The sequence below is a fragment of the Amblyomma maculatum genome, chromosome 6 (assembly GCF_055883805.1).
Source record: "Amblyomma maculatum isolate TAMU_Amacu chromosome 6, ASM5588380v1, whole genome shotgun sequence".
NCBI classification, from domain to species: Eukaryota; Metazoa; Arthropoda; class Arachnida; order Ixodida; family Ixodidae; genus Amblyomma; species Amblyomma maculatum.
This window is the reverse complement of record NC_139349.1, coordinates 69,864,141-69,886,735: the sequence shown is the minus strand read 5'-3', so window position 1 is coordinate 69,886,735 and position 22,595 is coordinate 69,864,141. Positions and strand designations below refer to the sequence as shown.

Sequence of the window (22,595 nt, the reverse complement as noted above, 5' to 3'; positions counted from 1 at the left end):
ATGCGAGCTGTGTCATTGGTTCGAATCCCTATCGTAGCTTGATTAGCATGCGTGTGCTACGCAATGAGAAATTGTATGACACCACCAGGAACTCTGAGTGAAAAACAATTGCGTCCCAATTCTGTCACGAATGTAAAAAAAAACTGGTGCCACATGGAGGTTGTCCAGTGGTGGATATAATTATCGACAAACGACAAGTGGCGGTGGCCTCGGCCACTGCAGAGTCTGGATGCATCCAGTAATGTATTGAGGATGCTCGGCTTGCAGTGTGCATCTTGGAGCCGCTTGATAGCAGCACCTCATCTCTTCGCCACCACTGGGATTTTTATGATCATCTCGTGAGCACAAATTAACGCTACCAGATTTTCTCATAATGGGAAAGAAAATGCTTTTACACTAAAGATTGTTTTATTAACCACAGTGATGCTGTGTATCTTGAAACAGTCAAAGAAAATGCATTTTTAACCACAGTTGGTTAAGACCAAAGCCTTTCTAGGTTCACAGAACGAAATCCCGTGCGCGAGATCTGTCAACACCTCCCTGTGCGCGAGATTCCGCGAGATGTGTTCTCCTTGCCTAGCGTTCCTGCCATCTGCAATCCCACACTTGAGCATGCGCCAAGGGGTGTACCGTCAAAACTCACCCTTTCCTGAGAAAGTGTGACAGATACTGTGCCTTTCCTATTATAATTATATGTAGCACTGCAACGAACGCCGATAAGAGGCAAACGATAGGAGAGAAAGGGTAGGCTTTTGCCATTCTCCTCTTTAAGGACATCTAAGAGACCCTCTAAATTTTTATAGCAGCCCAATCTAGCAGCACTGTCATTGGTGCAGTAGAAAGCTTGTTTACTGACCTTCAAATCTGGTGCCCTGGGCATTTTTTACCGCCTTTTAAAAGAGTACTAGTCCACGAGCATTGGTCCACAGCTCCATAGAGTGTCTGCAGAAAGTGGCTTGAGATGTGGTGTTACAAAGCATGCAGTGGTCATGGATGTGCAGCTAAGCTACGGTGAACTAGAATATGCAGTGTAGCAGACTGGAGTGACTTCTAATGGGGTGCTTGTCTTTGCAAAGAGTGAACGAAATGGGAGCGTCGCTGTTGCCACTTTTGAACGCATTGCTATAGCATTTCCGAGTTCATCTTGCAAACAGAATTGGTAACTTGCATTTCGCCTCATGCCTCCTTGTGCATAAAAAACAAAATATTTCTTTTTGGTTGCGCATTCAGTATTCCGGCAGCGTTTTGGGCAAACAATGGTACTGCTCAGGTGCCCTTGAAATATGTAGGTTTATAATGGCACTGCGATTGGACTTGCTTGAAATCACCTTTAAATAGGCAACGACGTTTTAAGGAGACAAGCAGGCAACCATTATTCAGTATTTCTGCAAATAAATTTACTACGGTTAGCAGTTTTTTTCGGAATCATTTAATAATATTAACTCTCAGGTGATTTTAACATTCTTTCTTGTACCTTCAAGTGCGAATTAATGAGCTTTAACTGCACATGTAGGTTCCTCATGCCTGCCAGCATCACTCCCTTTATCAGTATCAGATGGTGTCACACGTGCACGTGAGTGAATGAATCGTACAGTTCAGCACTCTTCGATGTGCTGGTGATGCAATAAAATCAAGCACAGTTTTGCATATTTGGCTTGCCACAAATAATGCACAGGTTGGCCATACATGTGCCAGAAACAAAACAGCAGTTAATTAAATCTCTGTACAGCAGACAGCACAGCCCTGTTGCTGAATGAGATAGGAGATAGCGGAAATAGGAACCCGGTGCAAGTGCCTGCTTGACCAAACTTCCACCTTGCTCAAAGGGCAAAGCCTGTAAGTTCTTGATTGACGCGAGACCAAGGTGCAGATGTACGGCCAACTGGTTTATTTGCTGTCATTAAATTAAAGAGAGAGATAGCAGACACATAGAAAAACTATGTACAGCAGCAGCAGGGTGTCGCAGCGTCCTTCCCCTCCTCTGGGCAAGGTATCTACAACTGGCGAGGGGAAGGGCAGGCACTTGTGCTCAGAAGTAGACGGGCGCCTGCGGGGGTTGTGGGAGTTCCTCCTCGGCGTCCAAGTCTGTAGTCGGGCAGTGGCAGACAGCCTCTTCCAGAGTCTGCACCGCAGCCTCACGGCAGATCTCACTGGGCATCGTCAGCTCCTCCTCGGTCGCAAGCACACCTGTGAGGCATCCGAGGATTGCTGGGATGCATAGTGTGGGACATTACATGCCTCCCCATAAAGTCAATCCCTGCAAAGGGCCTAGCACAGACCAGAAACCTGTGGCACGTGCCACACGAAGATGGTACTGCACGTGCCGATGTTAGCCCAATCTATTCGCGAGAAACCCAGAAGGTGAAGTAGATTTCAATTAGGGAGTCATTGCTAGAGGCCATGTAAATAAGACATTTCTAGCAGAAAACGATTATGAATGACAAAATGTGGCTGCGAGTCAAACTGATTATGTTCGAATAATTTCAAATATTGTCACGATAGTTTGTATACTAGAGACAAATGCTTCTGCACAAAATGCAGCTATCAAAATAAACGAATATACCAAACAAAATTTTTTTTTCCTCATCAACAGTGTAATTTATGATGCCTGTCAGGACTACTAGGCATAATAAGGGGAAAGGAAAACATGTAGCAGCAATAGTAAGAAACGTTTCTAATGACTAACGGTTGTTTACAATTTTTCGATTCACTTATTTGCAGTCGCCAGAAAACGGGCGATTCTGAGAGGTCTTGTAAAAAATCTTCTATAAATGCAATATTTGAAAAACTCTGCTGTAACATATACCAAGCTGTAGCAATTTATATGCATAATTTACATAAATGTGAATATTATATACCTTCAGAATTATAAGACTTGACAGATCATCTTTTATTACTAAACTTTGGAAATAATGTTTCCAAAAAGTTTTAAAAATATGGATTTAAAAATGAAACAGTAATAAAAATTTTGAGAACAAAGTGCCTCTTTTCTTACTTTTGAAAATATGACAACTACGAGTGTTAATTCTTTCAGGACCATAAAATAAAACAGGCGGCTGGAGGATCATGTTACGTCCGTGCTTCAAATACAATTCTGGACATAACCGACGCGCAAATCAGAGATCAGAAGTCAATTTTAGTTTAGATGCAAAGTTAGTGCACGTCATTTAAACAAATCGTATCAAATGAAATAACCGTTCTGCTATCACATATATTATAAATTGTACCTATTAGCCAGTCTGTCAAATTCATACAAATTATTTTGTTATAGACGGCATGACGAAAAAATATCACTATACGAAATTGCTAAAAAAAAAAATTAAAACACCCCAAAAAGTCCAAAAAGGCACGAATATCAAAATAAAACACCATAATCAAAATAAGTCAGGCCATACAAAATACACTAAAACTTTTTTTTTTTTTTCTCAGCTGCAAAAAAACAGTGGGCCAACCTAGAAATTTCTTTTTTAATACTGTTCGGAAGCAATGGCCTCTTTTCAGTTCCCGTGAGGGTTGCAAGTCTGCATAGGCATTCTCCCAACTGCCCTAACAAAAGCGGTAAAGCCAAATTAGTACTACCAAGGAACTAAAAGGTGAAGTTCCCTTTGAAGGTGTGCCATCATCGTAACAACAGATAAATTGCTAAAAACATCTGTCTTCAGCTCAGGCTTCCTCTGATCTTCGCACAGATTAGTTCTTTGCATTTTCGAACTTTGTGGCACATTGTGTAACTTCATCAAATTTACTGAAATTTTTTTCCACCGAGTCTATGAGTTTTTTCTAATGAATAAAATGGCACCATTCTTTCAATTCAGTAGAGTTCCTTTACAAAAACTGCGTAAAAAAATTGTTTGAACAAGTCTTCACTGCTTATTTATGTGTTGCAAAAAATCATTTTGTATACACCATTTAAAAAAAAAAAAAATCTTAACAGTGCAAAAGAATACACGTAAATAGCACATAAATAGCGGCTACTTCTCAGGAGCTCCTAAAATCGAGCACCTTTGCATGGTAGAATTCGAAGTAGGGCATGGCAAAGGGGCCAACCCACACTGTCCACACCAGTACACCGCATTCTATTTTCTTCTGTGAAAACTTTTTGATGTCAGATTGGCAGCAAACTATGCATCCCAGTGCGGGTGTTTCTGTCTTCCCTGTGGGGAGATTCTTCTCGGAAAATAGCTTCCTTGGAATCGCAAGAAAAGCCCTGTTTCACATGTGAATGTCGCAAGCGGGAATGTAACGGAAGTCGAGACAATAATTGCACAACATGGACAAGTTTGACAATTTTGTGCGTGACATCAATGCTCTGAGCAAAGGTGGCAGAGTGTGAAGTTTTAGACTCTTTGCGGCTTTGTCACGGGTGCGCAGCTAAGCTATGAAACTGCGACTCGTTCGTACCTAGTTTCAGAAAAGCTCTACGGAATTAATTTTTCTTTTTCTTTTCGCCACCAGCCCACATATTTTCATAATGTGCCCTCTGCAGGCCTTGACCTTCGAACCCTAGCATACCGGAACTCAGCAGTTCGTATGAAATTACTTTCTTCCACATTTCCCAAACTAGGCAGCTCAAACCAGCAACAATGCATGGCAACTGTCAGTAAATCTCCTATCACACTAAGGAGAGAGAGAGAGAGAGATGGGCTAGGTAACACGCACCTCCATCGTCGTCCTCTGTGCAAGACGGTGGCTGCCTGGCGTCTTGCAGGCGCGACAGCTCCTGGCGCAACCGCTGTCTCTCCTGCTCAAGCTCAGCAAGGCTCGGCTGCATGCCATCAGGTCACTTACCATCACGACCTAACACAGTCAACATTGCTTTTCTTGAATAATTACAGTTGTGATCCCTCTAGTGCACATCTCTCTCCAACACCAAGACTCCCATGCACAACTATCTCAATATCCTAGCCAAATTTCTCGCTACTGGTTAAAGGGACCACGAAACAGAACAGCGTACAAAGCTCTCCCCCGTCCTTCCTTCCTTCTTAGTTTTTCTCGTTTTTTTTTTTAAGATTTTGTTTTTCGTGTCCCAATGTGTATGAGTTGAGGTGGTTCGCCGATGCCTCTTAGTTATAATAAGGTCAGTCCAGAAATTCTTGCCATGGGGTGACAAGTGAGCTTTAGAGCAAGCCTTTATAATGCAGAAAGGCAAGCAAACATTTGCAGCTTGGGACACGCTAGCCACAAGATGTTAGGCAGGCATCTTCTGCCTCCGCAAAACTGTTAAGATTCCCCTGTCACGCTATGAGGACAGAGAGCTACAAATATTAAAATATTTCGTTACACTGGGGACTGCACTAGACTGATAGTGCATAACATAGATGCTTAACCGTACATTACCAAAAGTGCTGCAAAGAGTACATACTGCTTTCATACAAAACTCTCACACTTGTATCCTGGATGTAAGAGTGAGGCTATTCTGACATGTTTAGCTGCGCAAAGGTTGAGTTATCCACTAAACAAAACGCTAGAGATCCGCAACTAAAATAGGATCACTCAAAGAATTACTATAAATTCCACTTCAATGCTCTAAGGCCCACAAGCCTCCCCAAGAGCTATGACATCACACAGTTCCAACCGTGCTTCCAACTCTCTCCTTATCTGGTAGCCTGGCTAGATAAGAGCACTCACGGCGAGTAGGCTGAGGTAACGCAGCAGCGGCTGCACGGATGACAGCAGACGGTGAGGGCAAACTCCCGGGCGGCGGGCGCCCCCTGAAAATAAGCGCACGCAACATGTCAGCATTAGCATGCCATGCAGTAACGAAGCACGTGCAACAACAAGGCTAAGTGCAATGGCGAAAGCAGTGTGACTGCGGAGCTGCAGCGCTGAAAGCACGACAGAGATGAAAATTATCGAGACTGCAACTTCAAAAACCAGAAAAGCAGCCAACAATGGGCATCAATTCATGCTACCCCGAGAAAAAAAAAAGAATTAGCGGTAAAAACATCTACACACCATTAGCGCATGAACTGACCTCCGAGGTGGACCAAGCTGCATGAGCCTATTTAACACAGGTAAGGACAGAGAAATGCAAACACAGAGAAAAATGAAAAAATAAGAAAAATGCTGCTATACAAAGATATCTTATTATGCCGAAGAACACCAAGTGGTTTACACTTAAGTCCAGTCCTGGGTCCCGAGCTTAGGCACGTAAAAATGCAGACAGAAAGAAAAACTGACCAATGGGGGAAAAAAAAGAAGCTCACCATCTCAACTATCACACGAGCATTAATTTGCCGAAACGTTGAACACTCATTTATTTATTATTTTCCAGTGGCAAGTGCTTTTACCCTTTCTTTTCATGTACAACCGACCAGACAGGTTGGCATCAAACCCTTGACTTCACACGAAAACATGTGGGCTCTTTTAAACAACACAAGGTCAGTGCACTGGGATATCAATTTCATGTCCCATCATTCCCAGCAGGATTTAAGAAAATTTGTCACAACTGTGCATCCTAGGTACAGAACGCACCTTCGGGGCTTGAGGCGGCCGCCACAGCATCTTCCTCCGTCACGTTAAGCGCCTCGTTAATCAGCACCGGCAACTGGTTTGCTGCACCACAAGGACGCGCAAGTGAGTTCATTCCCGCACAGGTGCACTTAGCGAGGAGAAAACTTTGCATGTCGGTAACGCCAAACCGCTGCTAGAAATAACCAAAGGCTCTCTTACTACCTACTTTCACATGTTTATGAAAAAGCTAGGCACATTTATGCACTGCTAAAGAAGGCAGATTTGGGGACACAATTGAAAGCAATGTGCGTAACAAAACAAGTACTGGATGCTTAACAGACGTGTGACTGCTGATACTAGACAAACCAAACCAATGTTTTCTAATCTCTCCCCCCCCCCCCCCTTGCACTCTACATTTCAAATATGCTCGCAGCACAATATACTGACGCAGTGAAAAATCAATAGCTTAATGTGCTTAGATTCAAGTACAGAGTGTAAAATAAATAAATATGTGATCAAGAACCCAGCAAGTCCCGTATTACTAAAGGAATGAAACAGCCAGCAATTGATGTAGCAGTTTCATATAAGTGAAAGCTCGTTAATTCGAACCTCGATAAGTCGAATTTTCGGATAATTCGGACTACCCTACTTGGTCCGCCCAAGCTCCATAGAGATCTGTGTACAAAAAGGCCCGTCAGTTCGAATGCGAGTTAGTTCCCCTACGGATAATTCGAACTATGTGCCGCCGCGTCTGGGCGGCTTGGCACAGCACATGGCCCCCCAGTTAGAGGTTGCGCACGAACAAAACGGGGACAGAAGACGAAACCATGTGAAAACCATGTGAAAATGAGCCGAAGCCGATAGTTTCCAAACTTAAATAAAGTGGGCCTACTAAGTTGTGGATGTCACATGTAATCATCAGGTAATGTAATCATGCCGAAGGAGCACTGTAAAGGCTCTCTCACCATGGTACGTGACCTGCAGCAGAAGTTCCATCAGGCCCTTCTCGGAGTTCATCTCCTCCGATATCTGCACAAGAGATGGGTGCACTATAGTCCAGCTTGGCATACGGCGCAACCCAACAGCAGCACCAGCTAAGCCTATCCCAATGGCTGCTGTAGGCGATCGTACAACAAAGACAACATACCCATGTATCTTATCTACCAATAGCTAACACTGTACAATATGCAGCAGTCCTGATTTTATGCTTTGCTCATTCCTTATTTCTTACTCTTGTGTAATAATAGTTAACAATGCTTCAATCTGAAGTGGCAATTTTTTTAGTCTAAAATGCAGCTAAGTATTGCCACCTTATTTTTTTTTCCTGCGTTCTGAATTGGTGTGCTATTTCTATTTTTGTGCACATTTTGGAACCCCTCTGTGCCCAACTACAAGAAATGCCTTGAAACCAGTGGGGGAGTATTAAAAGCAATACTGCCCTCAAAAAATTCTTCCTTGGTGCACTGCGAAAGAGAAATTAAATACTGAGTAGTTAGCTTTGCAGTTTCCTCGAACCCAAATTCTTTGCTCCATAGTCAGGATATCAAATGGGGGATACGCAGCATTTATGACAGCACGCACTGCTTAGCCCCCGTGTTCTTGCTGGCCTGCGAGCCCCGTGGCGGGCGCCTCGCCCACAAGTAGTGGAACAAAAACCCACAAGTAGCGGAACAAAAACAAGTGAACAAAGCCACTTGCCTCGGCCAGGTGGACGTAGTCATCACTGGGAATACGCAGAATCTCGGCGAGCAATGCCTGCTTTTCAGCCAGTGCAGACAGCACCTGCTGATCTTGGCGACGAAGCCGCTCTGAAAAACAGTTGTAAGGGCGACCGCCGTGAGCCACACGTAGCACGTGCAGACAGCTGGGGCGACAAATACGCCCTCTAGCGTGAAGTGACAAAAGGTGATTTGCGACATTCACTTAATCATAATGCTCAGATGGGATTAGCGAAACAAATGGACATGCACAAAGAAACACAGAAACTGCATGACACAAGCTCATCACACTTATTCATCCATCATCGTCACACCCCTTCTATGTTTGTGTATGCCTGCCCAATGTGTTAAGCTGATTTCGTCAGAGTTATTTACCAACTATCGCGGTTAAAACTAGCACTGCTTCCGACTTGTCATGGCATAAGACAGTGCAAACAAACATGAAGAGAATGAGACCCATCCATCTCTGCTTCTTCAAGTATGACGTGCTGGTTTCCACCAAACCCGCAGACAAGTTAGGTTGACAACTGCCTCTCCATGTTTTTAACTCGAGAGCGTTAAAGACTCTGTTTTCCATAAAGTCCGGTGTTGGTGTTGTCAGCATCGGCATTGTGAGTGACAAATCCCGGGCATGCCTCTGGCAAGTGGTAGTTGGCAGGTGAAATTGCCATGCACTGACTGGTCATGAGGCTGTGTAGCACACAGATGTATACGCATGAGTATGTGTTGGTTGATAGAGGTTCAAATTACAAGATTAATAAGTTAGTAGCACAGTGCATCCATGCAAACGAGAATCCATGTGGAAGGCTAGCACACAGGAGCCATTAAAGCTTTCTTGTAATACGCATAAGACTGAGCTTAAATGTCCCCCCAATTTTTTCCAGGTCTTCATGAAACAAGCGCTCAACAGCACCAAGCAGCAAAACGCAAAGCCATGGTTTCTAAAGGAGGGTCCACGGACTCTGTTTTGGGTTCTTGGTTACATTTTTATGTGTCTCTAGGCTTTTGCTGTACAGTGGAGTGTCCAGTGTCTCAGCTCTATTACAGAACAGGGCTCTGCGTGCTCACTCATGCATAGCAAAACTAAATCAATTCCATTTGTGGACCTTTATTCAGTACTGCAGAACCTCGATTGTATACGGCTATCAGGCGACCACTTGAAACTGTCGTATATAAAATCTTGGTGTTGCCTAATCGGAAATGTTGCTTAATGGACGTACCTGTGTCACAAGCACAGCTTCTAATCTGGCTGCTAAAATAAAAGTGCCCTTGTTCTGTAAGATTGAATACCGAGACAGCGCAAGAGTCGTTACAGTGTTTGGCAGCGTGCATGTGCACTCCTGTCACCGTGCGAGTTAAGAGGGCGTCAAGTGTGTCTCACAGTCGTTGATTTGAATGATGTGCAAAAAACAAGGCTCCTCCAAGCTTAAGAGAACTTTAGGACGTGCAATGTCCTAATGTATGATCATGCCACTGACATGTTTTGCTTAGACTCCACCTAGAACCGCCGTCACTCTACCATTAGGCGGCGCAATCTGCTTCAGGCATTCTCATCATAAAGGAGAAAAGAAAATAAGCAGTCAGAGCATTGGAGTGCACCAACGCTGTGGTGGCGGGCTTCAAACAGCAATGTGCGGTAGTGCTTTACGTCTGGCTCTGCCAAAAAGGGGTCTCTATAGCGATCAAGTCCGAGTTTTATTTGCATTTTAAATAAAATATCAATGAAAGAGGGGAAATAATAAACAATAAATCTGCCTCGGAACTGAAAAAAAAAAATAAAAAATGAACAAATATATGCCAAGAAAGTTGATCTGTTTGACAGCGATAAGTACAGACTCCCAATTTTCAATAATATTGCACAAGCATTGACGGTTCACTCAGGCAGCACCTTACTACAGTGTGAACCCATGATATCTGCAAAAGCTGGCACAAGCACAGTAAACATCTGTCTAGGCGTTGTTTTCTTCAGATTCATATAGTCCCTGCATTGTAGTGCAGGGGGTCTCAGATCCCTTGCCAATACTTGGGGGAAGGGGGCATCCTGAGAACCCCTCATTCAATTTTAAACACCGATGCGTGGGTTGTTAAGAAAAAGCACGCTGCATGCTCTGTGCTGCTAGGCCTAACGTGCTTCGTGCCGAAACCGCAGCCAAATGTACTTTTAAAACTGCGACCGCTGATCAGAAAACGTCTAACTTCAAACTGGAATGAAGGTACAGATTCCATAAGCCTTCACCAGCAAAGCATGCGAAAAAGCACGCCAAGTGAGAACTGCAGGCTGCTGGCTAAGGCTAAACCACTGTGGCAGGCAGTCTTATGTCACCTTGCATCGTTATTCAGTCAGGTCCCTGCCTCAATTCTGATACAAAATGCCTTGGAGTGTCGTTTTGGCAATTCCAATAAAGTGCTCTACCGGACTCTTTCATTCTGGGCAGATCTCACTGGGTGTCATATGAAGTGGGGCAAATGTAATTTGTCATCATATAATTGAAGCTTTTACTACAGCACCTCAGTGGAAGGTTTGCTGAGCCCCATGCAAATTTGTGTAAAATATGGGTCGTCACAGCAATGCAGTATGCATAATTTACAAGCCATAATGGACTAGCAAAGTGCATGGAAGCTGGATGCCCTGGCAAAAATAATTCAACATTCATCACACCCTTTACGAGGGCGGTTCTCGCGTCACACCTTTGTCTCTGAAATCATACGGCAATTTTCCTTTTGCTATTTTGCATGGTGCCACAAGAAGCAAGATTAAATGTGAAGGCGAAGATGCCCCATCTTCTGTACATATAGCCTAAGGAATGCATGGGTTTAGGCAGTGCTCAGGGAAGCCACAAACCATTCAAGGGAACCTAGTTTATGACGGTCCATGCTGAAGTGAACTACCCACCGATGGGAGTGAGCACGGGGGTGGCCGTCTCACAGGGGGCACTGGGCACCACCACCACCTCTTGGAAGTCGACGAGGGACAGGCCACCCTGGGCTACCGATGGTGTCGCCACCGGGGCGCCTACCAGCACCCCTTCCTCCTTGTCACCCTCCTCCTTCTCAGAGGCCTCCTCCTTGTCTGGCTCGGCTGCTGCGGCCGAGGCAGGGGGCGTCTCCTCCTCTCTGCTGCTGCTGCCCCCCTCCTCCTTGTCAGTAGGCACTTCCTCTTCTTCGTCGTCATGATCTGCCGCTCCACTGCTGGGTACAACAGCCAAGCGCAAGCGTGTAATTTTCAGTGTGGCCCTGCTGTGGCCCCCAAGTGCACACAATACAAACTATTGCGTGACTAGAATGGGGCAACGTTGGAGCAGAGCTTAGTGTAGTCGCAGCTCGCATGTTCCCATCGTCTGTAGTGGCATGGTAGTATGCTCCCAACATTCCAATGAATATTAATCAAAAGCCCCGCCGACTTGGTAGCGTTTGGAAGTCTTTTTTTATTCACGAGTGTGCGTGCAAGAAGTCAGAAGGAGATTGAGCTCTACATTCTGCCATTAGGCCTTTTACACAGTCTCTAACCCATTCCTTCCCATCCTCCTCTTTCCTTCAGGCCTAAGAGCCACCACCTCTAAATGAATAACATATTCACTCTGCTTGCTCCTAAAAACAGTAAACATAAATGCACACACACATACTGCAGAGAATGCAGGACAACCAGTCAGGAGTAACACAGCACAGAATTAATGTCCCCCTTGCAGCCTTCATCCACTGGATTACTTAAAGGTAAGCTAATGAAGGTGACTACTTCACCCACAATGCCATGACTCAGCAGCAACCATCACAAGGTTATAACTGATGCCCACAAAAACTATCAATGTGCTGAATTCGGAACACATGCATAATGGTGCAAATTTTGATTGGTATCATGAAAACAAATGAAGCAAAAAAAAAAAAAAAAAACAGCAACAGTGACTCAGCCATAACTTTCTGTTTCACACCATAGAACAGCTTTTTATGCAGGCAAGAGAGCATGTAAAGGTGCACATTGTATGGGGTTCAAGTGTAATTTAATAAGTTACAAAACCGGAGCTCTCTTAGGCACCTACCTATGCCTCTTACTACTAATCTCCAGCCTCTGCACACACGAGTTTGACAATACTGTCTTCAAACTGCTATATGACTTCACAGTCACAGTCGTGTCACTCTGTCACTTGACAACATGTGTACTGCCACTAGTGAACGTAGTGGCTCACTTGCAATTGCCCATAATATACTTAATTAGTTCTTCAAGAAAAGCTGAAAAACCAGGCAGATTGTAATCCGTTGATATCAGACTCATACAGTAAAATCTCAATAATTCGAAATCCTGGATAATTCGAACAATTTCTGCAGTCCTGTAATCTCTGGTATAAATTTGACCGAATAATTCGAAATGGCAGCCAGCACTAGCCCCATTAATTCAAAGATCTGAGATGCTATGCAAGAATGCCCAAATCTAATTTTGCCGCAAACCAATGAAGCAAGAGCGCCTCAGAACCATGAAGCAGTGCCGAAAAGCAATAATGATGCTTGGTATGCCGTATCTTTCCAGTTACAGAATTCACAGCACATAAAAAAAAAAAAAAAAAGAAGAGAGAAAGAAAATGTGAATTGGCATCGAAGCACCAGTAGTAGTGCGTATCCTATGACACAACCACTCTTGCTTTCGCACCTACGGTGAGCTGACCGGCCTGTGCTGCTACAGTCGAACCCGGATATATCGAATTTTGGTTATATCGAACTCACGGAATATCCCCTTGAAAATCCCATGTAAAAGTATAGGAAAGCCGCGTCATATATCGAACTTAATTTCACCGGTCGTTCGATATATCGAACTCCGCACCACGCACTGGAAAGTGTGCCTTCCCCAAAGACGATCCATCACCCTTGGCCGTTTGCCGCGTGCCGTTTTCAAGCCACGTGCGGAAGGAATGAGAGGGGACAGTTCGGCGACGGCTGGTCTGGGCAGCGCCGCACCCATTCCCCAAAGGCGCGCGCATCTGCAGTTATCGTTTTCCGCGCGCCAACACATGACCGCGCCAACACATGACCGCACCAACACATGACGTTTGCAAGCCATGTGCGTGGGTGTGCCCATCCTTTTGCCAAGCTATCTCCCTCCTTCAGCACGCGCTATGCGTGCGTCAAGGCGTGCGTCAAGCCAGCTCAGCCCGTTTTCAGACAGGCGTCGACGCTTTCTCCAGCGTGTGTTGCGAACCCTCTGCGCGCGCAGTGGCTGAGGTGGCTATGGTGCGGCACCAGACGTTAAAAAGCGGCAGCTCTCTCTATCTTTTCTTTTATTTTATTTTATTTTTTTTTTTTTTGGCGAGTCATCCTTTCTTATCATTGTGCTGTTCGGACGTTAAGAAGCGGCAGGGTTTTTTTTTTTTTTTCTTTTTTCTTTTGCAGGAGTCGGTTTTTCCTTGCATGTATGAGTCAACGAAAGCAGGCGGTCAGCTGCTGCGATCATGACGCCCGCCCCAAGCGTGGCGTGATAAATCGAACCAGGCTTGTACGTGCAATCAAGCTATCACGGGCACTCTGCCAAGTTCGCTCCCTGCCACCGCAGGAGCTATCAAAAGATAAACGCGCCTCGATGTTATCGCTGCGCAGCATCTTGGCACGCTGCCAAGCAATGAGCTGTGGATGAGACAACCAAACGGAGTGACGCGCGCCATCGACATGCAAGCAAAAACGCTTGCGATTTCTGCCGCGGCAACACAGAAACCTAGTTTAGAGCTGCCGCGGTGGCTCGAGCTGCGAGAGGGAGTTAAATTTTTCGCTCTGTCGCTACCGCTCGTCCCTGAGATCGCTCAATCGCTTGCATGTGAGCGAGCTGGCCTTAACGGTTTTTTTTTTTTTATTCAAATTCTCCGTGCAAAAGTGCAGGGTGGGTTCATTATGCGAGTGGGTTGCTTATGCGACAAATACAGTATCGTTTTTTGGCATCGTAAGTGCCGTCACAAGCCGATTTTTGTATATCGAGTTATCGATATATCGAACTATTTCGCGATCCCCTTCGAGTTCGATATATCCGGGTTCGACTGTATTTCAATGCTTTGCTAGAGGGTTAGGCTACCACACCTCAATTATTTGTGTGGGGTCAATTATTCGTGTGAGGTAGACCTCATAAAAACAAACATCTGAAACTTGGTGACCTATTTGTGGGTTTTGAGTATCTTTAGCCGAATGCCCCATGTTGATGCCCGTTCTCGCCAGGGCACATAGGGCTCTATGCATTAAAGCGACTATAGTTCTTTGTATGTAAATTGGCTCCAGTACAGAAAATTCGAATTGCCTGCTATGCTAATAGTTCATCTCATACGCACTACCAGAGGTTGCTTTCTTCAGACGAGTGGTAGGTGATGCGAGGGCAATTTCCAAGATGAGAGCAAAATTCGAAACTACATAGCCACAGAGATTTGCCACAAAACATTTGGGCTGTTTTTAAGAGTGGAAGGAACGGTGGAGTGCCATCTAACCTTTGATCGCTGCCGACCTGAAGTGTTTATATGCGAAAACCTGGTTAATTTTAACATCTTCTGCACTTCTGGTGACTTCGAATCAGTGAGGTTTCCCTGCATTTAGATCCAAGGGCCACCTCCAACTACCAGCATCTAAGCTTGTTTATGAGCAGCTACTACTGTACAGTGATTCAGGAGTCTTCAAATATTTGCCAGCATAATAATATAATGCACTTCCCTCCTGAAAGATTGGCACTGAACAACTTTCACTGAAAAAAAAAAAAAAAAAAAGAGAGGGAGAGAGAGAGGGGCTCACTCAATTGTTGATGCGGGCGTCTCGTCTACAGGTGGCGTGTCAGGCACGTGTTTGCCCTCATCATCGGGTGGCGCGTGCGCACGGGTGGCGGCCCCAATGTGCTCCAGCCAGCTGCGCTTCTCAGAGGCCGAGGCAGCGGCAAACTCCCACATGGCTCGCTGCTCGGGCATTGTGTCGAGCAGAAAGAAGGCGCGTGGGTCAGTGGCAACGTCCCGCGCGTGCAGGTGCCGCAGTCGCATTACGGGGCACTGCAGCATGCGGTCCTCAGCTGTGGCCGTCGGCAAGCTGACTGAGTGGAAGCGCAGCGCCAGGCGCTCATCCTGGCGCTGCAGCACCAGCAGCAAGTCTTCGAGCAGCACCAGCTGAACGTCCAGGGGCTTCTGGCGTGGCAGCCGCATCGTCAGCGGGCCCTCGTGCACCAATCGGTGCCGCCTCAGGTCCAGCTGCCGGTACACCGGGCTCAGAGGATGGTTTTCCACCTGCACACCACACAAGGCACTCCCGTAAGATGGGGACAACATATTACACACCGAATTTACACGATTCTATGTTGCCAGCCTCCTCTTCTAAAATTTGAAAATCTTAAACGGTGGTGGTGGTGGGGAGGAGGTCAACATACAACCGAAACCGAAGCGTGGCAGTATCAATTAAAGCAAGACAAACAATGTGTCAGGGAGGCTAAGACGAGTTTTTTTTGCTCTGTGGCTTTAAGCACATTCAGCTAGTGTGCACGGTTCTCAAAAAACATTTTGCATTTTTCTTTTCTTTTTTTTTTTTTTTCTACTTGTACTGAGCACGCCGCACCTATGAGGGTGTCGATAGTTTACGGAATGGCCCTTATTCCAATTGCGGAAGCACTCGCCTTTTGCACGTCAGTCATGTCAGGTCACGTCACAGGGTGGCTTTTACAGGGAGTGTCGATGGTTGATTTAAAAGCAGACACCAATCACTCGTTCTATAGTTCCGATTCTAAAGCGCATTTGACTTTACGGCTGGCCACGTGCTTCATCAAGATCTCTCCAGTCCGAAGAGCATTCGGGCACTCATTCACTGCAGCGTTCAAGAGGGCAGCTATCATTTATGCCGAAAAAACAACTGCGCAGTGGGCCACAAGTTCGAAGTTCCTAACCAAGTCATGTGGAAGTAGCAGTGGCAGCAGGGCAACATTTTCAAATGTGATGCCAAGTGAAGAGGCTTCCGAAGGATACAGTCGGGATGCTATTTGGAGCTGGCGGCCAATTTTGCAGCATATACCACAGAAATACGTGGTCTGAAGTGGGGATGAGTAGTCCAGCCAGGCAATATATTTTCGTTGCAGAAAGCTTTCACCGGTATGTTTTTCTTTTCTTTTCTGGAAATGCGATTTCGGGAGTCGGCTTACATTCAAGTCAACTTAGTCATGCAAATACTTTAAGAAACAGTCGTTTCGAGCGGCTTATGTACTGTTTTAACTCCTGGGCAAGAGAAAAAGTACACAAAAAAAAAAATGTAAACAGGCTGTCTAGTAAACAAAAAAGAAAAATGGCAAATGTGCAGCTTACACACATGCCAGGAAAACTCCAGTCCCTTGCACCTCTAAATGCTATACCAGAGTCCTTCAATACTTCTAATGGTCATGAAACTGCAGCTGAAGTTTGGTTCGCGGACAGGAGCGGCCGCAAGGGGCGCCACCACCATTCGAAGTGTCATCAGCAGCAGGCCGCGCCGGCAGCGTATGATACGGTTGCACCCAAGACACTTTCATTCATGCCCGTGCAGTTATTTTTGCTCTTCTTACTACATTAAGCAAAATTGATCTCGATTTTCAGTATCCGCTGCAGGTCCATAATAGTAGTCCACCTGGCGCTTATATGAAAAGCGCTGCCAGCAGAGCCACAGCCCTATCCTTACCCATGATCGCCTGACTGTGCTGTGGCATGTTCTTTAACCTGCAACATACACGTTGCTCCTGCGTAATGTGCGGTAAGGCAATGGCTGCGTTTGCAGGTACTGCTCACTAGATTCGCAATGCGCTTGGGTTGTTCGTCCAGCTTGTGTGCTCGCCTAGCCACAGCTTTACCCATGCTTTATCTTTCGGAGCACTCAGCAGTAGTAGTTGTGTAATTTCAACGGAAGGTTGAATGTATAACTAAGTGTCTGAGGGAGTACACAGCGAACGCGCAAATGTCATGTTGGTTGTTGTCCAAGCCTCTATCTAGAAAGAGCACTGTTTGCACATACCGCGCAGCTTTTGCAGGCTTTGCACCAGTCTTCATCAAGCATTGGTCGAAGATCATTTTTTCACGCTGTGAAAGCTTCTGAATACAGTCAACCAGATTGCTCAGTTTTTTTCGCACGTGCTGTTGCTTAAGCAAGCTTCTGCCAGCACTCGTAGAGTTCGCGCTTTGTCTTGCGGAGCACCAAGTTTGCGCATCTCTGGATTGCGCAACGTCTTGATAGTTTGGCAGGCTTTATCCAAACTTTGCGCCTCAAAAGAAAAAAAAAAAAAAAGCCATTCAGAGAAAGGTGCAGGGGAGGTTGTCATGCCAGCAATTTTTTTTTTTTTTAAGCATTTTAAGCCTTGATGTACAGTACAGGCCTCACTCTCACTGCCACTGCTTGCAGGGACTGGCTGCTTCATCAGAGTTGTCGTTTACCGGACTGCTAGGGTGGGAGTTATTGGAAGCGTCTACTGCAATGCTGGCATCTGATGCAATACAGTGTCGCTTTGGAGATGACCAAAAACACAGTTTAGTCTTAGTCAAATAGCGCGGAAGCCCTTCAAATATTCTCGGAACAGCGGAGGATTCAGCTTGGGCTGGTCACGTTGCAGAGACACAACCTCACCGTTCACTAGAAAATCGCCGTACCGAACGACGTCCGTGGTGCCGAAATGCTTTTTGCAATCACATACATTTGGGTAATCAAATGAGAAGCCAGCAACTTATTTTCTGTGAATGGCGCGTCTCCACTTCTGTTACAGTTCGCTATCGGATGGGAAACGAAAAAGAGACACCTTTTCGTCGTTGCCCTTGTAGGCGGAGCGGCAGCCCATCACACAGCAAGATGACAGCATCGTTCACACAACATACGCATTCACATATTTCAGCACTTCATCTTTTGCATGCCACATCAAGAAAACACTGCCCGCTGACGCTACAAAACAACGGCCCCCTCCTCCGCCACCGGAAAAAGCATGCACCTCAATCGACGGCAGGGCCGTTGTGCGGCCGCTTTTGGCAGCGTACCAAACTCTCCCATAGAGTTACAGAGAATTTTCATAAGTTTCTTGACCATAAACGATACTGAACGACTCTGGCTATACTAACGTAATTCTAATCCTACGACTTTAAGCCAACATTCTTCTTCAGGCGCCCATTCTGCCAAACTAACAGAATGCTGATTATTTGCTGTATGAAGCACAGACACCCTTGAACTGTGAAGTAGCTGTTACTCTGCAGCCTAATTCACGTTTTCAGCTGAACACTAGCCAAGCAAGGGTCAATGTTCACACTTCCCTCAATTTCTCCAAGAAACTCACACAGACAGTGAAGCCTCTTTACCCTACAGGCTACGATAAGTAGAAACCAGCACATGTAGTTTACAACAAGGTCAGCAAGCATTCTGAGAACCTTTCGTCGACAGTCTGTGAGGGGTTTCAAACTAGTGTTACACATGTAGCAATAGAATAACTTATAGTAGAGGTGTGCAAATAATAAACTTTTCTGCCCAAAGTGAATATAAATATGTAACATAAATTGGTTGTGAATCCCCTAAAGCATTTCCAAACAGTTTCGAGTATTTTCTAATACAGTAAAAGCTCGTTAATTCAAATTCCACGGGGCCGCCAGGCCAGTTCGAATTAACCAAAATTCGAACTAATGAAAGTGAGCAAAAATGAAGGCGTTTGATGCCCGGAGGGCACGAAAAACATTTATTTAGCAAAAAAGTCTGTTATCATCTTCTGCTTCTTCTCTCTGAGGGCTACCGTACTCACTCGGTCTTCTAGCATGCGAATGCGACGCAGGGAGTCTTCTTCCCCCTCTTCAAAGCTGAAGAAAAGGCGCGCGACATTCAGCGCTCCCATAACTTCTGCCGCGGATGGACGCACGGGCTCTTGCTCCTCGTCGTCGTCCTCGTCTTCTGCCTCTTCTGGGACAGACTGCTCCCCAACAATTTCAGCGACAATGTCCTCATCACTTAGGGCACCGCACACTGCTGCATCGCTGTCTACTCCAACGTAATCATCAAAACTGACGTCCTGCAGCACAGCACGCACAGCCGCAGGCAGAGGCTCCGGACTCCCATCGTCGCCACTTTCTTTCATACTTCCGGCAGCAAAGCCACAGTGGTGGAAGCAGTTTGCAATTGTGGACGGCGTGACCTGCTCCCATGCCCGCACCAACATGTGCATTGCTGTGAGCAATGTGATGGTGCTGGTCTTTTGGTTTCCAGTGCACAAAGTCATGCGCTCGATCATGTGGCGCCTATAGAAACATTTGATGTTTCTGATCACCCCCTGATCCTTCGGCTGCAAGGCCGCAGTCGTGTTGGCGGGCAAAAAGACGAGCCTTGTGGCTTTCAGCTCGGCGTCGACTTTGTGTGCCGAGCAGTTATCCACAATGAGGAGAACTTGACGCTTCCCTAGCTCCATCCTCCGATCGAATTTCAAGAGCCATTTTTTAAACAATTCGCCCGTCATCCACGCCTTGCTGTTGGCGGAGTATTCCGTCGGCAGCGTCCTAATGTTCTTGAAACATCTAGGCTTATATGCCTTGCCGACAACAAAATGAGGGACCTTCTCCGTCCCGGTCATATTAGCGGCGACCAGAACAGTAATCCGCTCTTTGCTTCGCTTGCCGCCAGCGCAGCTGTCCCCTTTAAATGTTACTGTTCTGTCGGGCTGGAGCTTATAAAACAAAGCCGTCTCATCAGCATTGAATATATCATGTGCCGAGTAGCTTTCTAAGTACTGCTGCAGAGCACCGCTTCGCCACGTGGCACAAGTTTCTGCATCCACTTCTTTGGCTTCTCCAGACAACACCCGGAAGACAAGATTATGTCTGTCTCTAAAGCGGTGAAACCATCCTTCGGAGGCGACAAAATCTTCCACATTCAAGCGCAGGGCGAAATCGGCCGCCTTCGCCATGATAATTGGGCCGCTCAGTGGAATGTCAGCGCTTCTCATTTCTTTCACCCACGTGATCACAGCGGTCTTAATTTCCGGATACTTGTCTAACCGAAGCCTTTTTCTGTTGCTGGCGAAATCTTCGGCTTCATAGGCATCCTCGATGGCCTTCCTATTTCGAACGTACGTCGACAACGTGCTTGGTGGAATCCCGTGCTTTTTCGCGATTTCCACTTTGCTGGCCTTCCGTTCATCCACCTCGCGTAAAATAGCCACTTTCTCCTTCACCGTCTTGGCACAGTATTTCCCACACGAACACATCTCGCGGACACAAGCTCACAACAAGCGGCGTGCAAAACGAGGGCTCACGAAATGCAACACGAAACCGTGGTCGATAACACTAAAACGTCGTTCCTCGAAGGAGTCGCGGCAGGAAAGACTGTTTAGTACTTGTTCCAGCACCCTAGCGGCGCCCCGATGGTTGTGCCATCTATCGTTCTGCCGTGAAAGCTTCCAACGATGGTTTTTAACAGCGCCGCTTGGCGGCGCGCAGTTCGAATTATGGGTGGCGGCGCCAATTTTTGAGTGAATTAACGAGCTGTTACGCGCATAGACTTCTATGCACTGCGGACCGGACCACGATGACTATTTCGAATTATCCAAAATTTTGAATTAACGAGTTGTGAATTAACGAGCTTTCACTGTATTATCAAATAATTGTAGAGGCTACAGTCAAATGGTTTTTCATAGAACTCGGCTATAAAAAAAAAAAGGAGCCCGTGAAACCAAATCTAATTTTTGACCCTTATTAGCCTAATTTTCTATACATAAGGCATACCAGACATTAAATAACTGTGGTGTTTTAACATTCTGAAGCAAGTTAAGTCAGAAGGTAAGCCACAGTGGATGGCATGCAGGAAAGCAGTCATAGCTGCGACGTAATCAGTGGTGCTAGTGGGCATTTTTATTATATATATACAACAGGAACGAAAAGATGTTTGCCAGCCCCGGTATCTGCTATCTGATATCTGAAGCACCTGAACTGGGGCAATGGTGTTTATACCACATTTGTTTGTACGGGACTGTGGACAGGACCGGCTCACAAAAGCGTAGCAGATGAGAAAACATAGCACCCAGAAACATAACAGCCAGTTCTACTACATTTCAATTCAGCGCCAACTCTAAGGAGGACTACTATATGTATAAATACTCCAATACCCACCCCTAATTAATGCTTAAATTGCAGCACAAGGACCAATTACCGGTTAATTACTACAAGCAAAGCAGTAGCATAAAACAACCAGCTATGTCACAAGCTTGCACGAGACGGGCACAGTCAAAAGATGTTTACAGGCATCGCAAGAATAGTCATTCAGGAACCGCGCAGCTGCAGGGAATGCTTTCATGCACAGCAGAACGTCAACAGTACCTTGTCGAGCGAGCTCTTGTCGAGGCGCCGCTGCAGCTCGCCCAAGCGGTGGGCGTTCTCGGCTTCGCGCACCGCCTGGTTAACGTGCGCCAGGATGCGCTTGGAACATTGCAGGGCCCGCTGCAGCTGCGCGTGCTCGGCCGAGCCCAGGGCACTGTGCTTCGCCACATTCTCGATGAGCAGCGGGTACTTGGTGAGCCGCTGGAAGCCCGCTGCCACCAGGTCCTTCAGCTGCAGCCGCCGACACAGCGGGTGCATCTCTGCATCCTGCACAGCAGTGCACAGAGGAGAACAAGATCACCACTCCATCATCCTTCCCCACAAATCTTAGTCGGATTAGGCCATATAGAATCAGATGTCATCTGCACAAAGATCTAGAGCTGAGCGAAATAGCAAAACTTTAGGTGCAAAATGAATTCGAATACTGCCAAGTTAAAGTACGAATGAAATCTGCAAAACCATGCCCAATAAAGGCAAATTTTGTCGGAGTTGTGAGAGTATTCAATTTTGGGGGCAAAGCGAAAAAAATTAGCCATGGTTTAGCTCTGGTTAACCCTAGTTAAATTGCAAGAGCAACAGCGGAAGCTTGTTTTGCCTGCTACATTATTCCCCTATCACGCAATATCAGTGTAAGGTGCTACATTATTGGGGACACTTAAGCTCATCCTTTAAGGGTATGACATGAGAGCGTAAGCTACCAGCTCACTTATAAAGTCACTCTTCAAACTAGCTGTATGGACGTTCCTGCGTGTCGTAGGGGTAACGAGAATGCAAATGGTTCTGGCAGGCCGATTCTGTTATCACCCTCCCATATGAAAGGAGCGACCCGAGCTGGCAGCTCCTGCCCGTGGCATAGGGGTAACGTGAATTCAAATGTCATGGCAGGCTGGGTTTTCTTATGAGGAGACCGTAGCTATGCCTCTTCACGGCGTAACTGTGGCCACCCGAGGTCTCGCTTTGGCTGTCGTAGTATTGCTTTCGCAATAAAAGAAAAAACTGAGTCCTACTTCCACCTCGCGCTACTCATTCAACAAGCATAGAAGAATTTGCAAACGCAATTGATTCGCTTCAAATAAATTTGAACACACACTATGACTATTTGATTCATTTGAATAATTGAATGAATGGATGTTCAAGTCAC

General features: G+C 46.0%; 1 protein-coding gene across 8 annotated transcripts in view; it reads right to left on the bottom strand.

The window, feature by feature from the left end:
* Nucleotides 1-1,865: 1,865 nt before the first annotated feature.
* LOC146185979 (rho guanine nucleotide exchange factor 11-like) overlaps nt 1,866-22,595 on the bottom strand; it is a 123,646-nt gene continuing 102,916 nt past the window's right edge. For 6 of the 8 annotated variants that reach the window (XM_084606915.1, XM_084606913.1, XM_084606910.1 and 3 more), the window contains 9 exons: nt 21,455-21,721; nt 14,919-15,397; nt 11,065-11,360; nt 8,152-8,261; nt 7,419-7,482; nt 6,475-6,555; nt 5,629-5,711; nt 4,660-4,765; nt 1,866-2,208 (listed from right to left, as the gene is read on the bottom strand). In XM_084606915.1, the coding sequence (XP_084463041.1) occupies nt 2,030-2,208; nt 4,660-4,765; nt 5,629-5,711; nt 6,475-6,555; nt 7,419-7,482; nt 8,152-8,261; nt 11,065-11,360; nt 14,919-15,397; nt 21,455-21,721 (1,665 nt within the window). In that variant the 3' untranslated portion in view covers nt 1,866-2,029. The remainder of the gene's footprint in view (nt 2,209-4,659; nt 4,766-5,628; nt 5,712-6,474; nt 6,556-7,418; nt 7,483-8,151; nt 8,262-11,064; nt 11,361-14,918; nt 15,398-21,454; nt 21,722-22,595) is intronic. The other 2 variants (XM_084606914.1, XM_084606912.1) reach the window with 2 other exon arrangements.